This window comes from Aricia agestis, chromosome 12 (assembly GCF_905147365.1).
Source record: "Aricia agestis chromosome 12, ilAriAges1.1, whole genome shotgun sequence".
In the NCBI taxonomy this organism is placed as follows: domain Eukaryota; kingdom Metazoa; phylum Arthropoda; class Insecta; order Lepidoptera; family Lycaenidae; genus Aricia; species Aricia agestis.
In genome coordinates this window covers 8,691,620-8,712,554 of record NC_056417.1, presented here as the reverse complement: position 1 = coordinate 8,712,554, position 20,935 = coordinate 8,691,620, and the positions used below count along the sequence as shown (strand labels likewise).

At 37.5% G+C, this 20,935-nt stretch overlaps 1 protein-coding gene across 1 annotated transcript in view; it reads left to right on the top strand.

Moving 5' to 3' along the window:
- LOC121732300 (phospholipid-transporting ATPase ABCA3-like) overlaps window positions 1-20,935 on the top strand; it is a 64,968-nt gene that overhangs the window by 2,340 nt on the left and 41,693 nt on the right. The window contains exons 4-8 of the mRNA XM_042122139.1: window positions 542-715; window positions 3,953-4,197; window positions 12,749-12,859; window positions 15,717-15,858; window positions 18,291-18,470. Of these exons, the coding sequence (XP_041978073.1) occupies window positions 542-715; window positions 3,953-4,197; window positions 12,749-12,859; window positions 15,717-15,858; window positions 18,291-18,470 (852 nt within the window). The remainder of the gene's footprint in view (window positions 1-541; window positions 716-3,952; window positions 4,198-12,748; window positions 12,860-15,716; window positions 15,859-18,290; window positions 18,471-20,935) is intronic.

The following is a 20,935-nucleotide window of genomic DNA, read 5'->3' as shown; positions in this document are numbered from 1 at the left end:
TGATAGTACCTACAGTGTAAATCAATACAAGTATGTTTTAAAAGTTCCTATCTATAATATCATTCGAGTAAGTTGCAATCGGTGCTACTGGTGCACTATCTGTGATCAGAGTGATTACTGGCTGTTTTCGATCAGAATTTTTAAACCGAGATGGACGATGGTTATGCACTTGACCTAAATATGAAAATGACGTAAGATCGTTTTTATTGCGCCTGATATCTATTGCGTATTGCTACTAAAGCTGCGTGTGGCTGAGATCGATCATATTTGCGATCATATAGCGGTTTAGTCTAAACCGCACCGCTACGGGTTTTAGTATGAGGCGTAGTCAGTTGCGTGCGTCCGATGCTTCCGATAACGAGAAATGGACGCCTACCTTAAGCCCCAATTTCACCAACGACTGTTAAAGTTATCACTTGAATTAAAATTACGTTACCTGTTTCGTTTTTCTTATGAATGAAAGAGAAGACATGACATTTCAACAAGTTAACAACAACAGACGTTGGTGAAATTGGGGCTAACGACGTGCTTCAATTCGCAGACGCAACAGAATGGCCGGACGACATAAAGGTGTCCCTGCGTTTCCCCGCCGTGATGAGGACGCCGATGATGGAACATCCGCTGCGGGCGAGCTGGCGGACCAACCTGCTGTTCCCGCTCTTCCCTTTGCCAGGACCCAGGGATCCAAACGACATGTATGGCGGGAAGAAACCAGGTATGTGTATTGGCAATAGTCATAAGATTAAAAAAGAAAAAAAATAGTTTAGAAACTTTAAATTTTCTAGCTGCGAGCAATGATGATGAAATTGCTAAAACACTCTCGATCACATCAGCTTTCAAATAAAAAGCTAGATCTAAATCAGTCCACCAGTATGGACGCTAATGTGTGAACTAATTATGTGCCTGTGCATGTGTCATCTTATGCCAAGATCACACCTACCGAGTAGAGTGGCGAGACAGTGCTTTCGGCCAATCAACCCTCGGCCGAGTGAACGAGGTGCTCGGCCGAGGGCGCTGTGTCGCTACTCTACTCGGTAGGTATAATAATAATAATAACTAGACGTTTCGCGCGGCTTCGCCCGCGTAAATTAGATATTTCACAGACAAATTAGTCCACAAAAAATAGCCTATAATCCTTCACATGGTCTATTTCTTATCTGTGCCAAATAACATAAAAATTGCTCCAGTAGTTCGTCGGATAAGCTCTTTTAAATAATTTCCCCCGTTTTTTGCCACATTTTCCTCTAGTTCTTCGCTCCTATTAGTCTTAGCGTGATAAAATATAGCCTATAGCCTTCCTCAATAAATGGGCTATCTAACACCGAAAGATTTTTTCAAATCGGAACAGTAGTTCCTGAGATTAGCGCTTTCAAACAAACAAACTCTTCCGCTTTATAATATTAGTATATACTAATATTATAAAGCGGAAGAGTTTGTTTGTATATTATAATATTAGTATAGATAACGTCGCTGCGCGTGCGATACCGCGTATGAGCAGTTGGTAAATACCGCGTAACAGGAAAATGCGCAAAATTGAGATATTGTGCCAGCCGATTCGAAACGCATATTGGCTTATATTAGGCTTCACAGAATTTAAATTATCCAATTAGAAACGTACATTTTGCCATCGAAACAATACCGCGGAACAGTAGGCGGCCGGAAGTTACAAGCAATTCCGCGTATTTACTACACCGTCAAGAAAAATGTATCGAAAATAGTAAATTACTCCCAGAAATAACTATTTTTTTGAGATAAACCACCACGTAAGTATATTTTAATTATTGTTTAATATTGTTCATATGTATTGTATTCATGCTAGAATGTTTCAATTAATTTACCACCATTTCCATTGCTTTGAAAATCAAGGAAGGTTAGATGACGTGATCATTATATCTTCACCTTAAAAATACAGGCGGCAACCAATCGCCACGACTAAATATGATCACCAGGTTGGGAAAGTAGCTCAGTTAAGCTAAAGCACCCCGGGGATATGGGCGACTAGTTGTGCTAACCCTACCCACTAAAACCACCTGCGATTTGCCTTCAGCCGTATACGGAGGGATGTTCTGGATTTGTCAAACACAGGGCTCCCTCCATGACCGGACGGTCTTCTCCAAAAGGGAGCACACTACCACCAAAGTAAGGAAACGCTTCGGTAAATTGTAGAGTTCCCTTCGGCGTCGGGACTAGCTAAGCCGGGTAGATTTCCAGCCTCACCCGGAGCCCCAATTGCATTGAAATTTGGAGGTTCGCATAATGATGCCTCCCCACTCCCGATGCGGAAAAGAGAATAGCTCATTATCTTTGTTACTCTATGGCCCAACGATCGTATGCCTCGTGGCTGCTTTCCTTGCCTTTAACCTTCCGGAACTCCCACTGCAGGCCGTGACGTCCTCTCTGGAACGAAGATGAGCAACTTGGCGAAGACCTTCGTAACCAGCTGTCACGATGGATCTCCCGCTAGGGCAGTAGCTGCCACCTAGGAGACCGTACGGCACCTCCTGGTAACCCTCACCGCTACATTGCGAAGAGTAGCTGCCGCCCGTCTAATGCCCGCCTTATTACTACGAAATTAGTAACGGAATCTACCTATATTGAACCACCGTACAGAGCTAAGCTCCGACAGACTGGATTCTGGCGGCTATACTCTGGAGAGTATAGCTGCTGTGGTCCCTACATTTAAGCGTCGGACTCATTTTGACCTTCGACCCTCTGATAACAAGTGCTCCGGGTGGGGGTGCTTTTCTTCAGGTCCATGGAAGAGCAGGGCTTCAGTATGTACTTATGTAATATATCAATATTTTTATTTTTATTTTGAATGATTATTATGATCTCTGTCAGATAAAGTCAAAAATCTAGGAAAAATTGGGATATCAATTAAAAATTAAGAATAGATAATATTGTTAAATGATTTTGGTAATTAACACGTCATATTTTTGCTAAGCTACAGTGGAACAAAATAAAAAATAATTGATTTTTCTAATAAAAAAATGCAACCTTTTACTAAACTGTTTGATTTCAAAACCGCGTATCTTTAATATTAAGCCGACTTGACTTTACACAAAACCTAAGCCAATTGCGAACAAATTTACGTTACTAACCACTAAAGGAAAGTACAAAGAACTAGCTGTTAAGTTCAGTCGGTAATAGGAGTCAAAATAGCTGAGATATTCAGTTTATTCTTCCTCCTGTAAAATCATCAAAAAGCAGATACGCGGTATTTACCATCTGCTCATACGCGGTATCGCACGCGCAGCGACAATTACACTCTGTGTTCGTCGGAGTTTAAAAATGTGAGACGTGACACAAAAATTCTATGAATTTCGTGTTTTTTGACTGCAGCAACTTTATACGTGGGAGAGCCATGCTTCGGCACGAATGGGCCGGCTCGACCGGAGAAATACCACGTTCTCACAGAAAACCGTGAAACAGTGTTTGCGCTGTGTTTCGCCGAGTGAGTGAGTTTACCGGAGGCCCAATCCCCTACCCTATTCCCTTCCCTGTCCTCCCCTATTCCCTTCCCTCTCCTATTACCCTATTCCCTCTTAAAAGGCCGGCAACGCACTTGCAGCTCTTCTGATGCTGCGAGTGTCCATGGGCGACGGATGTTGCTTTCCATCAGGTGAGCCGTTTGATCGTTTGCCCCCTTATTTCATAAAAAAAAAAAGGAAACAGTATACTGTTCGCAGCTATGCTGCTTCTTTACGTTTGCGGACACCTCTACTTATCCCCTCTTTACGTCAGCATGTGATAGATTCCGATAACATCAGCAGATGCGCCTGACGACGTTGAATGGCGGATTTAGATATACATTTGTTTCTACGCCTTGAAATGTATCTAAGATCGTCTGTGGGGAAATAGGTCTAATTTATCAACCTCGCCTATCAACGCCGCTTAACTTATCTAACTAATACAATCGATCATATTATCTCTATCTTATTTCTTATCACAGGTTACTCCCCGGAAATGTTCCTTGCCGTCCAGCACGCGGTTTCCCAGGAGATAATCAAACAGAAGTCTGGGAAGCCTATCAGCACAAAAATATACCTGCAGAGACTACCACAGAATGCGTATAGGGTGGATGATTTACTGGTGGCTATGGAACGTTTCATATCTATGATCATCATGATATGCTTCGCGTATACCTTCGTCAATACTGTCCGTGTTGTCACCGCTGAGAAGGAAATGCAGTTAAAGGTAAGAATATTGTTCATTTATAATCTGTGGTAAAATCATTTTTTAACCGACTTCAAAAAAGAAGGTGTAGGTGTCGACGTGTATGTAAGTACTTAATATTTTCAGAACTGCCCAATTTTCGTATATGTTAGTCTATATCAGCGTCTGAACAAATGTGCCTTTCAAAAGTTTGTTTTTATGTTTGTGTTCGCATATATCTGGAACTACCATTCCGATTTCAGTAATCCTTTTTTTGTTGGACTGGGTATTGTTCAACGGGAATAGTGCAAGTTTCATCAAAATCGGTTCAGTAGTTTTGGAGATAGGGAGTTTTAATTCTCAATTACGTGCGTACAATTTTGAAGTCGGTTTTATATTTATAAAATACAGTAATTATTCATCATTGACTACATGACTTTGCTTTGCTGTTTAAGTAGGTAGGCAGGACACGATATTTTGTAGCAGGGAATACCGAATAATACTGGTATCAATGAAATTTTAGGCATGTGGTTTTGTAAGAAGTTCATTGACCTCACCTGCTGATAGAACAATCTTTTATAAAAAAACCGATGAAATTATTATATTATAGCACCACGCCGTGGTCCAGTGGTTCAGAGCTCGGCTCTTGACTCGGAGGTCGTGGGTTCGATTCCCGCGTTGGAAATATGTTATTTCCAAGTTTGGTTAGGATAATGCAGGCTGATCACCTGATTGTCTGACAAGTAAGATGATCCATGCGTCGAATGGGCATGTAAAAAGTCGGTCCTGCGCCTGATCTCTCGCCAGTCATGTCGGTCTGTCCCACTGGGTTATGAGAGTAAAGAAATAGAGAGTGCTCTTGTGTACTGCGCACACACTTGGGCACTATAAAGTTACTCCCACACCGAAACCGGTGTGGGAGCTATTATTATAGCACAAAATACATATTGGTACAAATTATAGTAGGTAAGTGTTTACCAAAGTTCCGTAAAAAAACAGATAGGCTATCCACAACTTAACCTGATAGATACTCCATACTCCATCTGTCAATATTTTTTTTTATGAAATAAGGGGGCAAACGAGCAAACGGGTCACCTGATGGAAAGCAACTTCCGTCGCCCATGGACACTCGCAGCATCAGAAGAGCTGCAGGTGCGTTGCCGGCCTTTTAAGAGGGAATAGGGTAATAGGGGAGGGTAGGGATAGTAAGGGAATAGGGGAGGGTAGGGAAGGTAATAGAGTAGGGGATTGGGCCTGCGCCGTTTCACGCCGGTTTTCTGTGAGAACGTGGTATTTCTCCGGCCGAGCCGGCCCATTCGTGCCGAAGCAAGGCTCTCCCACGTATAAAAATGTGGGTAGCCTATCCGGCACTTATTTGGAAGTAGTGAAACAGGCCCTTTTAAAGAATTAAAAGGCTATATTAGTTGTTGCTTTCAATCTACGTTATACGATTGGTATAGAACAGGGATTCCCAAACTTATTTTGTCTACTGCCCACTTTGAAAACGAATTGTTTCCTCCATTGTTTCCTACTTTCTTATATTTATTTAAATTAAGAGGCTTCTGCCGCAAATTTTATAAAAATAAATACAAAATATTAAATAAGTCGTTTTCAAACCATATTTTTACCATTACCTACTTAATTTACATTCCCGAATTTTCGGCATCCTGGAATTCAGGGATTTTTGTTTAACAAAATTCTATGAAGTCGCCTCCAATACTTGCTAGCCAAAAATTAAAACGAATGTGAGGGAATAAATGCATTAAATTTAAAATGCATCCAGATAAAATGAAATTACAAATCATAAGCATCTATACCCAACGCCCCCATTTTTAATGGGTCCGACACCGCCCCCTTTAGGTCTTCAGCGCCCACAAGCGGGCGTTGTCGCCCACTTTGGGAAAGGCTGGTATAGAGTTATAGACCAATCGTTGTAGTTGTAGATTGAAGTCTTGCCACCTCCATAATTTGGTACCATTATAATTATATGTTCTGTTCTTTTTGTTTTCATTGGTGATTGTCGACACGCGTAAGCTCGTTGGTTACGAAACTTCATTATTTTACCATTACGGTAATAAAATGTTGAAGTTCAGTAAGGATGTGTGCACACGGACGTTTCCAACCGCAGAAAAACGGTTTAATTTTTTTGCATTAAGTATGTAGGTATAAAAAATTTAAACATTGCTAAATTTCTCTCTTTCACTCCCTGTTTTCCCTTTCGTGGTTTAGCTTTTTATACTACTTCCATATTGTATTGTCCTACAATATATATTTTTTTTTATCGGGCTTTTGCCCACCACACATTTCCACCGCTGTATCTCCTGTGTCACCAGTAGGCCTACTACGAAACCGTTTTGAGACTCAAACAATCGAAAGAGAATGCTGCGTCCTGCTCTAACAACGTCATTTCACGTTTGATACAGTAGGACGCGGCATTTTCGTTCGATTGTTTGAGTCTCAAAACAGTTTCGTGGTACGGCCCCTGGATCGACAGCGGTATCCAACCACGAAAACCCTTTCATAAATCTCAGGGTCTTATCCACGGAGCTCATACGAAGAGGAGCTGGCCTAAGCGACTGTGCACTGTGATTTTCAACTAGGTCCTGATGTCATCATTGTGGGCGGGGCTTAAGTCAGTACACTTTCAGCGTGTGTCAGGTGCACACGTAACGAGACTCCCAATAAATTGGTGTTTTCTACGTTTTTAACAACGAAAGGATGAAGTATTGTGTTTTACAATGTTAAAGTTACTCAGACAGACGCTATGATAATATAAATAACATCACATTGCATCTGTAAATAATTTTAAATGTAATTTAAATACAAAAGTTCTAGAACATTTCAGATTTCAGCGTTAATTATACTACTTGACACTAGATGGCCAAACCTTTGAAAGATAATACAGACGTAAATGCGTATAATTTTGCATAAGTTTATTGGAATAATCATACTTGAATACTGGTAACTGTTATACACTTAGTCTTAAACACATTTAACAGCTAAAACCGTAGTTATATAGCTTTTATTATTATACTACTTATAAACCGCCATCTGTCGTCATCTATGATAACTATTTGAAACGTAACAAATATCCAGGGCTGTATTCAGAATTATTATTTTATTAACGGATTCAGTGCGGATGACACGGTAGCCGTGTCATACATGTTTTTAACGTGTGGCGTAAGACACGTGAGCCGTGTCATTTAAAAAACGATTGTATCTTCCTCAAATTACACTTTAGAAGGTTCTACTCTGAACAAAATCATCTTAATTTTCCACGTAATGCGTTGACATCAAAGTATTACTAATCCACTAACGATTTTTGTTTTAATCTAAGTTGTTTCTTTCGAAAATATTTTAACTAGCTGTTACCGCAAACTTCCTTATCCATAGAATAAAATTTTCCCCTGCGGTTAAAAGTGGTCTTGTACCTATGAGCTTTATTACTGGAATTCTCCTCCTTTTTGGAAGTCGGTTAAATAACTTAACAACGAACTTGTTTAAATTTATCTACGAACGTATAATAATTTACATCGGAAATCCCGATTATATTTAGTATACTTACTCATTTTTTTAACTTTGAAACCTACATAAGGTTTGCAACATCTGAATAAAAAAATTGCTTACCTGCCATTTTTAGGTTAACACTTAGTAAAACTACTCGAAGTCAACTCAAAACAACGTAGCCTTCCGTTAACATCAATGGTTTGGGCTCAACTAAACAATAAACCTTTTTGAAAGTAGCGGGTGACACGGTAGCCGTGTCATCTGCTTCTATGGCGTATGACACGGAAAAAGAGTACTTACCTATTACCTAGTACCCACCCCATTCCCTTCCCTACCTTATTACCTATTAAAAGGCCGGCAACACACCTGCAGCTCTTTTGATGTTGCGAGTGTCCATGGGCTACGAAAGTTGCTTTTCACCAGGTGACCCGTTTACTCGTTTGGCTCCTTATTTAACATTAAAAATTCGGTCAAAATTCTAACCCTAATTTTAATGATTGACCTTATTATAATTAATATACATTTTTTAAAGTTCTGAGTACGTCCCAAAATATTTAAGAACATAATAGTGTAAGATAGCTGAACTACGTAGTAACATCAACATCGACCTAAGCTAGTAGTTTTGCTTGTACACGATAGGTGAAATATGGAAAAGTGGGCGGAGCTTGACACCCCCTCACCCCGCAAATTGTCACGCGTTGTTTCTTAAGGAAATTTGATTACCACACCTCCTCTCTGTATTAGCTCCGTGGTCTTATCTTACCATGTTTGTGACGGATATAACAGATCTGCCAGTTTTTTTTCACGGTGTATGCTCGTAGCCTTAGTAAGTCGTCCGCTTCCACCGACCTTGACCCGTTATTTATCAGCGGTGTTGTACCACACGCCACTTATCTCCGTGTACAAATACTATGAGTGTTATTAAATAGTAAATATAGAGAACTAGATGAAGCCCGCAACTACGCCGGAATCCATTTGTCGTGCGGAGACCGTACATTTTTCCGGGATAGAAAGTATCCAATGTCCTTTCCTGACACTCAATGTATCTCCTTAGCAAATTTCAGCAAAATCGGTTCAGTGGTTTGGGCGTGAAGAGGTAACAGATAGACAGACAAACACACATTCGCATTTATAATTTTAACACTATGTCGAAGTTCCGCGGCGGAAATTCCGCATGATTACGTCAACAATGTCAAACGCATACAATATGACGCGACGGAATTTCGGCGCAGTGTGTTATCGGTAATTTAAAATACATTGCAGGCGGAATCATGCCGCGGAACTTCGGCATAGTGTGTTTAGACACTAAAAATTATAAATGCGAATGTGTCTGGCGGCGACTCTACCGACGCGAGCATCTATACGTCCTAATATTACAAAGAAATAGGAATAGGCTCCAAAAATACACGACCAATTTTGATGACAAATTATGTATACTTATTCTGTAGATAATAATTTATTATAAAGTACAAGCACAGATGAATCTCTTCTTTGAAGAAGATTTATTGCTCTATATTTTTTGTATCTTATAATTTTGCCAAGGCCTTGTGTGTTCCATAGACGCAAGAAGCGAATATAATATTATGAGCGAACTCGTATACGTTAGACCTAAACAAATAGGCGTTTGAACCTTGAGTCTATTTAAGCTTAAAAACGCTCTTTTGTTAGTAAACACATTTCATGCTTTCCAAATGAAGAAGTACCTATGTATAAATACCTACGTACCAGGACCCGATCTAGCCATTTAGCCGCTCCAGGCAAAGATCATTTTCGCCGTCATTTACATATACAGGTAACATATTGTATATACACGTTTGGGGAAAACGGGATGAATATTTAAGTAAAATACTCAAATATTTCCACTAGCAAACTTAAGGTAGGTTAGCTGGTAAAATTCTCAAACTTAAGTGGTGGATGGCTAGGTTGGAAGATGGCTAGGATTGAATAAGTCAATTTCGCCGCCCCTCATTTTTGCCGCTCTGGGCAAATGCCCGGCTCGCCGCCCTTAGAACGGGCCCTGCTACGTACAATGCTAATATATTATAATATAATGTTTGTGCATATGATTATTTTTTATTTAAATTTGCCATTTGGCTTAAATGTATACAGTGTATTTACATAATTTTATTTGATTGTGGGTTATTTCTGACCGAATAGAATCAGAATTTCTATAATGCAGAACACTATTCGATGTGTTCAATAAGATACCGTTTTATAAATATTGTTCTCGAATACAATTTTCTAACATTTCATTAAAAAAATATAAATAATGACTGTTATAATATACTATTTCACCTTTCACATTTTTTTTTTTTTATCTATTTTTATGGGGGTTTTTGCCAATAGACATGTCAACCCCATCGTATCCGCCTTAATGAAATTCACTCATCAACTTCCAGCAATAAATTGTAAACAGCCAAAGCTGCATTAGATCTAGGCATGTGCAAACAACTCAGAATCCATCCCACATCTAAAATATTTATATTAAATTGGTTGATGAGTAAATTTCTTTTACTTCTATACTTGACACATTCCATCAAAACATGCCAGACATCATCTATTTTATTACAATTTTCACAGATAGCCGAATCTTCTATCTTCATTAAAAATGCAAATGACTTTGATAGAATGTGTCCTGAACGGATTCTTAAGGCTGTTTTTAACAATTTTCTACTTATGTTACTATCTGCAAACCAAGGGATATGAAGAGGCTCACATTGGATTGTTTTATACCATATTCCTTTTGTTTTACATCTCTCATCAAAATATTCTTTTCACAAAGATAATGTTTTGTTTTTAAATTTTGATAACAATTCAGAATAAAAAGGTTTTATAATTAATTCACTTCCAGACGAACATGCTTCTTTTGCCAATTGATCTGCCTCTTCATTACCTGGTAATCCGATATGAGACGGGACCCACTGTAACTTTAAATCAATTTGTCTATTATCACATTCATAAATACATCCCAGAATGTTATAAGCAATCGATATCCCTCGTAATCCCATCGCACTTCGGACGATATGTTGTAGTGCACTCTTACTATCTGACATAATTACAATTTTTCTCAAATTACTTTCAATAACATATTTTAGAGATTCATAAATACCAATTAACTCTAATGACATAATTGAAACTTCTCCTATCACTTTAAACATAAAACTTTGATCATTTGCTGGATCATAGATTCCTACGCCTCGTGCAGAACTACTTTTAGAGCCATCTGTAAATAATTTATGCCATGATCTATATTTATCTGCTATTTCGTCTTGAATTATACATTTTAAATTATTTGGCTCATATTCATCCTTAGCCTTTTTAACACTGCTTAAATTGGGAATAACAAAGCTCCTTATGTCTATTTGAGACAACCATATATCTAAACAAAACTGATCCAGCAGATGACTAGAGTAAACTTCTAAATTGCATGTTTCACGGTAAACATTAACTAAAAGTGGGAGTTTTTTCCTACACCAATATGGACCTTGACATTTAAGACTAAGCTCTTTTATTAAATCTACTGTTGCATTATCTTTCCAAGAATATGATTTTAAAATATATTTGTATGCTAAAAATTGTCTTCTTATAAATAGTGGTGGAATGCTCAGCTCACTTTCCATGCAATGAATAGGTGAACTCCTAATAAACCCACCTATAATTCTTAAAACCTGATTTTGAACTTTATCCAATCTAGAAATATTGCTTTTAGCTGAACTACCATATAAAATACTACCGTAATCAAGTCTAGATCTAATTAATGAAAAATATAAACCTCTCATATGTATTGGATGAACTCCCCATGACGTTCCCACGAGAACCTTTAGAATATTTAAATATTTATTACATTTTTCTTCCGTCATTTTAATGTGCTTACCCCAAAGGAGACTCCTGTCTAACCATACACCCAAATATTTATAGCAATCTACTGAAGACAATTGATTATTATAAATATTTAAAACCGGTATATTCTTTCTCCTTCCTCTGCTAAAAACACAAAATTTTGTTTTGTTTATAGATAATTTTAAGCCAATTTCATTTAATGCTACAATAATTTTGTCAAGAACACTTTGGATTTTTCTTGCACATTCATTAAGATCTTTGTTTTTTAAAAAAATAGCAAAATCATCAGCATACTGAGAAACACCAATTCCTTCATCCAAAACTAATCTACATATCCTTCGGGTTACTAAATTGAAAAGAGTAGGAGAGAGCGGATCTCCTTGTGCCAAGCCTTTAAAAGTCCATCACCTTTCACATATAAACTGTTGAGATACTTAGGGCCTGTTTCACCACTTCCTGATAAGTTCCAGATAGGCTTATCTGACAGATACTCCAAACTCTATATCTGTCAGATAAGTTGTGGATAGCTTATCCGGAACTTATCAGGAAGTGGTGAAACAGGCCCTTTGTCATAGTTATTATGTGTCTACAGTAGCTAGCAATTATTCGTATATAATTATGCCCATTACACTGATCCATTACTTATTAAATCTAACTACAAAATGGTTGCGCTACCTATGGTATAAAGTTTAATTATTGCGAATAGCAGTAATAATAAAATTAATGAAATCTATGCTAGCGGACTAACGATAAAAAATGTAAATGATGTAAACTCGTACATAATTATGTATACTTCCAAATAAATAGTATAACTGTCATCACGTTAAAATCATTCAACCGATTTTGATGAAATTTAGTATGAAGTCTTAGGAAAAGACATGGTATAGTTCTTAACGAGAAAAAATCGCGGTCGGTTTCTGCGTGACAAAAAATTTTTGTTAAAATCTTTCCTATGTCCAAGTTATTATGTTACCTCTTGATCACAAATGTAGAGCCTTATTGTAAACTATGTAGATGACGCCCGCCAAAAGTTGTTGACCAGACCGATCGGGCTGTTTGGCATGCATGATATGACGTAGGCATCTGCTTAGAAAGGATTTTGATCAATTCTACCTCCAAGGGGTTAAAAAAAGAGGATGAAAGTTTGTATATTTGTAAATAATACTTCTTAACGCGAGCGAAGCCGCGGGCAAAAGCTCGTGTGTTATAAAACACTATAAACGACTAAAGAGGTTATTTGTTTCAGGAAACGATGACAATAATGGGACTGCCGTCATGGCTGCACTGGCTGGCCTGGTTCATCAAACAGTTCTCCTTCCTCCTCATATCCGTCATACTAATTGTGATATTATTTAAGGTAAGATTGAGAGGTAATTATAAAAAAATCGGCCAACTGCGAGTTGGACTCGCGCACGCAGGGTTCCGTACCGCAATAGAGCAAAAGTAGGCTGAAAACTAAACAATTTTGTATAGGAGCCCCCTTAATTATTTAATTTATTTAATTTTTATTATAAATTATTAAAGTACAAATACAACTGAGTATTTCGTAAATATTTCAAGTGATATCGAGCAAAAAATATCAAAATAATCACGTTTGGTGTATGGGAACCCCCCTTAAAAATGTAATTTATTTTGTTTTTAGTATTTGTTGTTACAGCGGCTACAGATATACACAATCTGTGAAAATTTCAGAACTTTAGCTATAGCAGTTCTTGAGATACAGCCTGGAGACAGACAGACGGAAAGACAACGAAGTCTTAGTAATAGGGTCCGGTTTTTACCCTTTGGGTACGGAACCCTAAAAAGATGACGCCCGCAACTCCGTTGCGCCAAAACTCGTTTATCGCATGGAAACCGTACATTTTTCCGGGATCAAAAGTATCCTAGTAAGTCCTTTCCCGGGAAACTAAGTATTTTTAGCCAAATCGTTTCAGCCGTTTGGGCGTGAAGACGGGCAGACAGACACACTTTCGCATTTATAATATTATTATGGATCGCACGAGGCTCTTCTGGGTTAGGGTAAGCTTGAATGAGCCAATAAAATACTTGCTTTTTAGAACTTTAAATGTCCGAGTTTTCTATGTCCGAAGTCCAGACTTACCTTGATTAGCCACTAAATATGAATTTAAAATAATATGTATAAAATGTCAAAATGTTCAGAAATTGTCTAAGTACCACATTTTTTATTATACATCTTAATATATATATTTCTTGTGTGCGTGTGTATGTGACTGAACTCCTCCTAAACGACTGGACCAATTTTGATGAAATTTTTTGTGTGTGTTCGTGGAGATTCGAGAATGGTTTAGATTTACAGTTTGGTCTACTGGAAAATGTTTTTTCAATTAATTTCTTATTTATAAGGAGTTGTTGATTTTGGAATGTTTTACATTAGATCCGGCGGACGGCGCTATCATCGCATTCAATATTATTCTATTTCAATTTTAGTTTGTCCTGACAGATGGTGCTACGATTAATTTGAAAAAAATTTTGTTATTCAATTCATGTGCTGATTAAAATATTAAATAAATAACACATAGGCTACAATTTTAACCGACTTTCAAAATGGGGGAGGTGTTATGTTCGTTTTCTTATATTCAACGATTACTCCGCCGTTTTTTAACCGATTTTCAAAATTTTTCTTTTGGTATATAGGGTATCATCCCAATTTGGTATTATATTCAGAAAATTGGTGATCTGATGAAGGATCCATAAGTAATCGAGGGAACTCCTCAAAACTTATAGGGAAACATATGGTGACTTCGGTTTCGTGAGAAGTATTCTAAGCATATGCTACCAACAAGTAAGATTTTGCACCGAGATATACCTGGTATACCGTGGTTCGGAAGGTGCTGAGAGAATTCCTGATTCTTTATAGATACAAGTTTGGGAGTTTCGGCGTTGTTTTAAGAACAGAAAGCATATGCTACTATGCAAATTACATTCTTCATCATCATCATCATCATCATCACTACCATATTATACCATTTCATAGTCTTTTAGATCGAGACTCGAGTTTGTCAAGCGATAATTAAAAAAAATCTATATCTACCTAATATTATAAACCTGAAGAGTATGTTTGCTTGAACGCGTCAATCTCAGAAACTACAGGTCCGATTTAAAAACTTATCTCAGTGTTAGATAGATCATTTATCGAGTAAGACTCATCATTTATCGAGAAGGTTATATTATATTATTACTCTAAGACTAATACGACAGAAGAAACTCAGGAAAATGTGGGAAAAACGGGGGAAATATTTTTTATGGGAAAATGTACCTACGGATTCTGTAAAATTTCTAATTTACGCGGGCGAAGCCGCGCGGGACATCTAGTTAGTATTATAATTTCAATGAGTTGGCAGAAAAATATTGTATGCTTAACATAAATATATAGATTACAAACACGCCTAATGATCTATTTCGTAATTTTAATTATATCGGTTTTGATGTTACTTTAGTAGAGTTTAAAATTGGGTAAAGTCATCGGAAAAATTTATTTTAAGGAAAATTAAAAAAATATGTAATATATTGTATAAATCGTGTTATGGGTAGGTACTGGCACTGTTATGGGCTGGAGGAATTATCATTAATTCAAATAATACACTATAAAGAAAATCTAAAATCGATTTATTTACTTCTCAGTTAAATATAGCTATCGTATTTGGTGATCACAGATAACACATATTATTCTTAGCACTTAGGGCCTGTTTCACCACTTTCTGATAAAAGTAGGCTATTGACAACTTTTTGACAGATTCTCCATACTTGATCTGTCAAGTTAATTGGTGGATAGCCTTATCAGGAAGTAATGAAACAGGCCCTAAGGTAAACAAATTATTAAAATGCACCTTAGATGTTACAATGTAACATATTTGCGTAAGCAAGTATGGCTACAATATAAATAATTGACTAATTACCTCGGTACACGTTCATGTCAATAAATAATAAAGAGCCAGTATAAAATGTATTTTTAAAGCAACAATCAGAATCATTCGATTAAATGATTGGATTTTTAATGAAACTCAACTTTGCCATAGAAGCCATTCAACTCAACAATTTTGCCACTGATTCAACTCAACTTGCCAAAGAAATCATGCAACTCAATTGCTTCTCATAGTTTCAACCTCGCAACAGATATGATTCAACTTGATTTTCCCAAAAATATTATTAACACAATTTTGCCACAAATACAATTCAATTCATCTTTGCCACAGATCCCATTCAACTCAACGAAGACCGGCGAGGGCTACGCGGTGCTGACGTTCACGCCGTGGTCGGTGTTGCTGTTCTTCATGGTGCTTTTCGTGATCGCCTCGCTGTCTTTCTGTTTCATGGTCAGCGTATTCTTTACTAGAGGTAAAAATACAATCTGCTTTTAATAGCATAAAGCTGCAAAACTAAGTTGTGTACGTGTTCCTTGTAGAGAGTTCACGGGGGGGGGGGGGGGGGGGGGGGGGGGGGGGGCAGATTTTGTTACTGCAGTAGTACCAAAAAGGCGTAAGTACAGTAAGAGCTTTAAGGGTTCTCAACCACTAATTCTCTTCAGTTTAACTGTCAATCCACCGCGTTAAAAGAAGCTCCTGATTCCTGAACTATTTTGCATTACAAATAAAGACGTCTATCTCACACTAAATAGTCCAGGTTACCATCAATAAATAAGTTCAGTAGCCTGTTGTGACCTGCATACGATATTAATTTTATGTAGAATCTCAAATATTTATTTACATAATCCATATCAATTTTTATCACACCTTAGCAATTATAATAAGAAAATAATGTAGTCATGTGACGCACGAGAACATGTTTCTATTAAAGAAAATGTTAAATGTCGAAAATCTATCTACAAAAAATAAAATTTATTTTAAATTTTGTTAGTCTCACTAAAACTCGAGAACGGCTGAACCGATTTGGCTAATTTTAGTCTTAAATATTCTCATGGTTAAGGTTTATATTAGAAGGAAAGTGATACGTAGTTATCCGGGTCATCTAGTAAGTATGTATACAATAAAAATTGTAATAGTTTTAATTCATCTGTTATTTCTTTTGCCTGAACGGATTTTAACCATATCTACTTTATTCAAATAGAATAAACAGTACCTGGATGACCGAGCTTATATATATATACAAGAATAGCTCGTTTAAAGATATAAGATAAAATTTAATTAAGAAATTTAAAAAACCCTCGCCAAACAACTTTAAAAAGTAACGAAATGATATTGGGGACATTGTGTAATAAAAAAAAATAAGTGGGAAAATTATAACGAGTTCCAGAAAAAAACACACTTGTCCTATGTAGCTTAAAAATATTATTTTAATTAATAAAGGTATACGTATACCTTATCTATGTATTAAATTGGTACTTGGTATAAAATACATTAAAATACATTACCTACAATATTTCGCGGCCCGAGATTCGACCTTTCGAGGTCCGCAAACGGACCGCGGTTTGGTTATTGGTACTTGGTACTACTAATATATATTCTGTGCCGCGGTTCACCTGTTGCCTACCGCAGCTGCTCTATAGCTTATATGTATCTTAATTTTCCCCCTTTATTAGCCACTTTTTACTTTGTGTAGCTTATGTATCGGATTTTTGTCGAGTTTAATAACCTTAATATTAAAATTTAAAATTACAATTACATTATCTACACACGCTGTGCTTATCAATAGTTTGACTCGATTATAGATTACAAGGATTGTATAAATCTGAAAAATCTTTTCACAAAGTCCTTCATATAAAAAAATCGGAGTTTTTGAAAACAATATGGACTCATTTTTTGTCACTATGCACCCCTGCTTTTTTGAGGTCGTTACATTCGCTATAATTGGATTCATGGTGAAGCTTAATTTGTTTAAACTTATTTAATGTACGTGTATCACGCACACAGGTTGACGCACCAAGTATCGACTTTCAGGATTCGTAGTACCGTTCTTTGGTAACGTTATTTAGTATAAATTAAAAAATAAACATTTTTTTTAAATTAAGTATACGAATTGGGAGAAAGTTCGTCACAGAAAGTGGCTACGTTGATAAGGTTTTCATTGTGTTGCAAAACATGTTGTTAATATGTAATCGCGTAATGCAATGTAAATAATGTTATGCTAATTTAAATTACATTAGAAATAAAACAATCAACATAATATTATATTCATTAACGGTACAAAATAGAAAGAAAACGGATATTTATACTAAAATAGATAAAAAAATGTAATTAAGTTATATTAAGACATAGTAGGATAATGCGACTATCAAAGAAATCGCAGGTTCCTAGGCAGATGACTGGCCAGCTTAATTTGGTCGAGTTATGTCACGACTCAAGCCCAGCCGACAGACCACATTGACTTGACATAACCCGACCAAACAATGCAGATCCACCTTATGATTATGAATCAATATCTCTGAGAGTACTATACACAGTCAACTACAACCCAACTGTGTACTTGGGTACCATCGAGAAAACTGTTTCATAGACAGATGATGAACTTATGAAATTTGGTCGAGCTATGTGTTGTAAATTTCTATGTGTTGTAAATTGTGAATGTTTTCCTTCTCCAAGTTTTTTGTCTTCACCTTTCCGAGCATAAGACTGCCCATAGACGGACTGCAAGTTGCGGTCCGAGCCGTTCGTTGCTCCGACCGCTCAAGAACTGCTTGAGCGGTCCGTGTATTGTGGATATGAATTTAGTATGGAAACTGCAGATTGTCGTGCGTCAACCGCATTTTGCAGTCGGTGTCGACTGCAAAATGCGGTCCGTCTGGCCGACCTAACAGTACGTTTGTTCAACAGCCAACACAGCGGCGTCCTTTATGGGTCTAGTCTGGTTCTCCACGTACGCGGCGTACATGCTGACTCAGATGCTGTACGAGGACATCAGCCTCACCACTAAGGCGCTTATCAGCCTCATCTCTAACGCCGCCATGGGCTACGCCCTCCAGATGCTCATCATGAGTGAAGGAACATCTAAAGGTAAGGAATTGACTTAGCTCTTGACGATAAAACTATAATAATAGTTATCAGGGTGAGCGAAGCGAGCCCTAGTATATCCCACAACCTGAGCATTTTGTGGTACACTTTCCGGAAAAACTATCGCGCCTATTGATTTATGTTTTAACATTAGTAATTTTTATTTATATGTAGATGTGTTATCATCATTCATCAGTCAGTCAAGGTATGACGACGTGAGCCCTTACAAAGCTCGGCTTTTAGCTAGTGTAATTAATATTATGCGTTTTTGGAGTAGGTCTTCTATACTTGTATGTACTAATATGTATTCTGTGATTATGCTTTGAACGTACAAGTAGGTAAGTTATAATAGTCAGAGACCTAAGAGGGGCGAGCCGGGCATTTGCCTAGAGCGGCAAAAATGAGGGGCGGCAAAATTGACTCAATCGTATCTTCCAACATAGCCATTTTATAGGAAATTTTAAATTCCAACTGAGTAGGTTAGTCATAGGTAGTGAAGTATCACTACTTGAGAGCCGTCCACACGGCGCATTGCGTCAGCGTTGCGTCGACGCAGCGCTGCCGTTTGACGCATAGCCGGCCACACGGGCGCTGCGATGACGCAGGCGTTATTACGAAGCAGTCTTAACGTCAACACTCCCGCTTCATCTCGGGGGCTGCTGTCCGTCATGTGTGCGTTGGGACGACGCAGCGCATCGTGTGAACACCTTGGTTATTTGTATGTAAAACAACAACCCAACGGCAGCGCTGCGTCGACGCAACCCGTGTGGAATGGCTCTAACTAACCTACTCGGTCAGTACGTAAGAAATTTTGAGATCGTCAGTTTCCCAATAAAAGAATATAACAGACAGACATAATGTCGTATTTATAATATTATTATGGATTGAAAAAAGATTTTAGGTCATTCACCAATTAAATTTAAGGTCAGTGGTATCGTCTTACGTAATTCTTGGTTGTGAACAATACTTGACGTCAATTTCTTATCGTTCGATGACTTTTAAAAATCTTCTTCCATTATAAAAAACTATGTGAATGAGAAATGACTACTCAATAATTTGAGTACCTAATAAATAGATAATATGGATAGATAAGCAACATTTTAGCTCTGATTGTATTGTCCTATCGATAAATTAGATATAATACAGCAAAGTAGATAAAGAAATATAAGTACAATTTTTAGCTGAAATATCCATTTAACTTTTGCCCATTTTTAAAATATTTATAAAGCTTCAAGCAAACACTTGCAAGGCTCACCGAACACATAGCCCTAATCTTTTACGCAACTTTAGCCAGTTTGTACGCAGATGGCTAACCTGCTGAGCCGTCTTTAATTTTCAACCATTTTAAATTTAGGTCAGATCAGACCTGAAGTCAACCAGGAATCAAAAATCAGCACAAGCTCCTGTCTTCTCTTTCATTTCGATTATTTCACATCGAGTAAGGCAAATAGGAAATAAATACATTAAAAAAACTTGAGGCATTCATTCATCAACATAAATTCGAGTGAACCGTTGGACATCAGTTGTATAATTCCTCGAAGATACACGCGAAGCTTGGACTCCCCAGTCCCCGAGCAACGAAAAGTATAATATTTTCGATCGAGTACCGGAATACACGAATACAACAAAAACATCGATCTTGACCTCGAAAGCGCGTCCCATTCATGTTTTACTTTCGGTTGTCAAGTTTAACTTGGCTCTACTATCTAACAGTAACTCTCATTTAGTATAAGTACTCAGTACTCACATACGGTTTTGTTCGATCGAGCATCACGTAGAGAAAAAGCCACGGCTCGAGCTTTCGTCCACACATTCAGCATTGCTTGATAGTTTTACTCCAGTTCAAAGGAAATTAGCTTCGAATAATAAAAACTAAGGAAGAGACTGTGTCAAAAAATTTGTCAAGCCGGCTCGATTCGAGCCTTCAAACTGGCTCGATGCGAACCTTCGAGCTGTGAGTTTTACGGTCCACACGGTGGTTTTTGCTCGGTTTCGAGTAAAACTATCGAGCAAAACCGTATGTACTTCATAGAATTAGAACGTTAGAAAAGGCATTCCATACAATCGTCAGCGCTAAAATGTGTCACCCTCGAAATGAGTGAGCTCACTCATCTGAGAGCAGTGTGCCTTAGGACGCGGTAACAGCCGGACGTGTTTAATTCATTAATTACCGCGTTGTTTTTCCTACATTTCGCTCCAGAATGCCGTCATGTGCCTTCCGATAGTGCAGTAACAAAACGAGGAATACAAATAAAGCCAAAAAGATTTTATTAATATTTAAATTATTGTGATCTAAAGAGAAAAATCAAAGCGAAGCGTAAAATGAGCGAGAAAGTAGTATATGATATTACTGTAAGACAAAAAAGGATGACAATATTTTCTCGATTCGATTAAAGCGTAAAATGAGCGAAATAGAAAGTAGTATATGCTATTACTGTAAGACAAAAAAGGACGACAATATTTTCTCG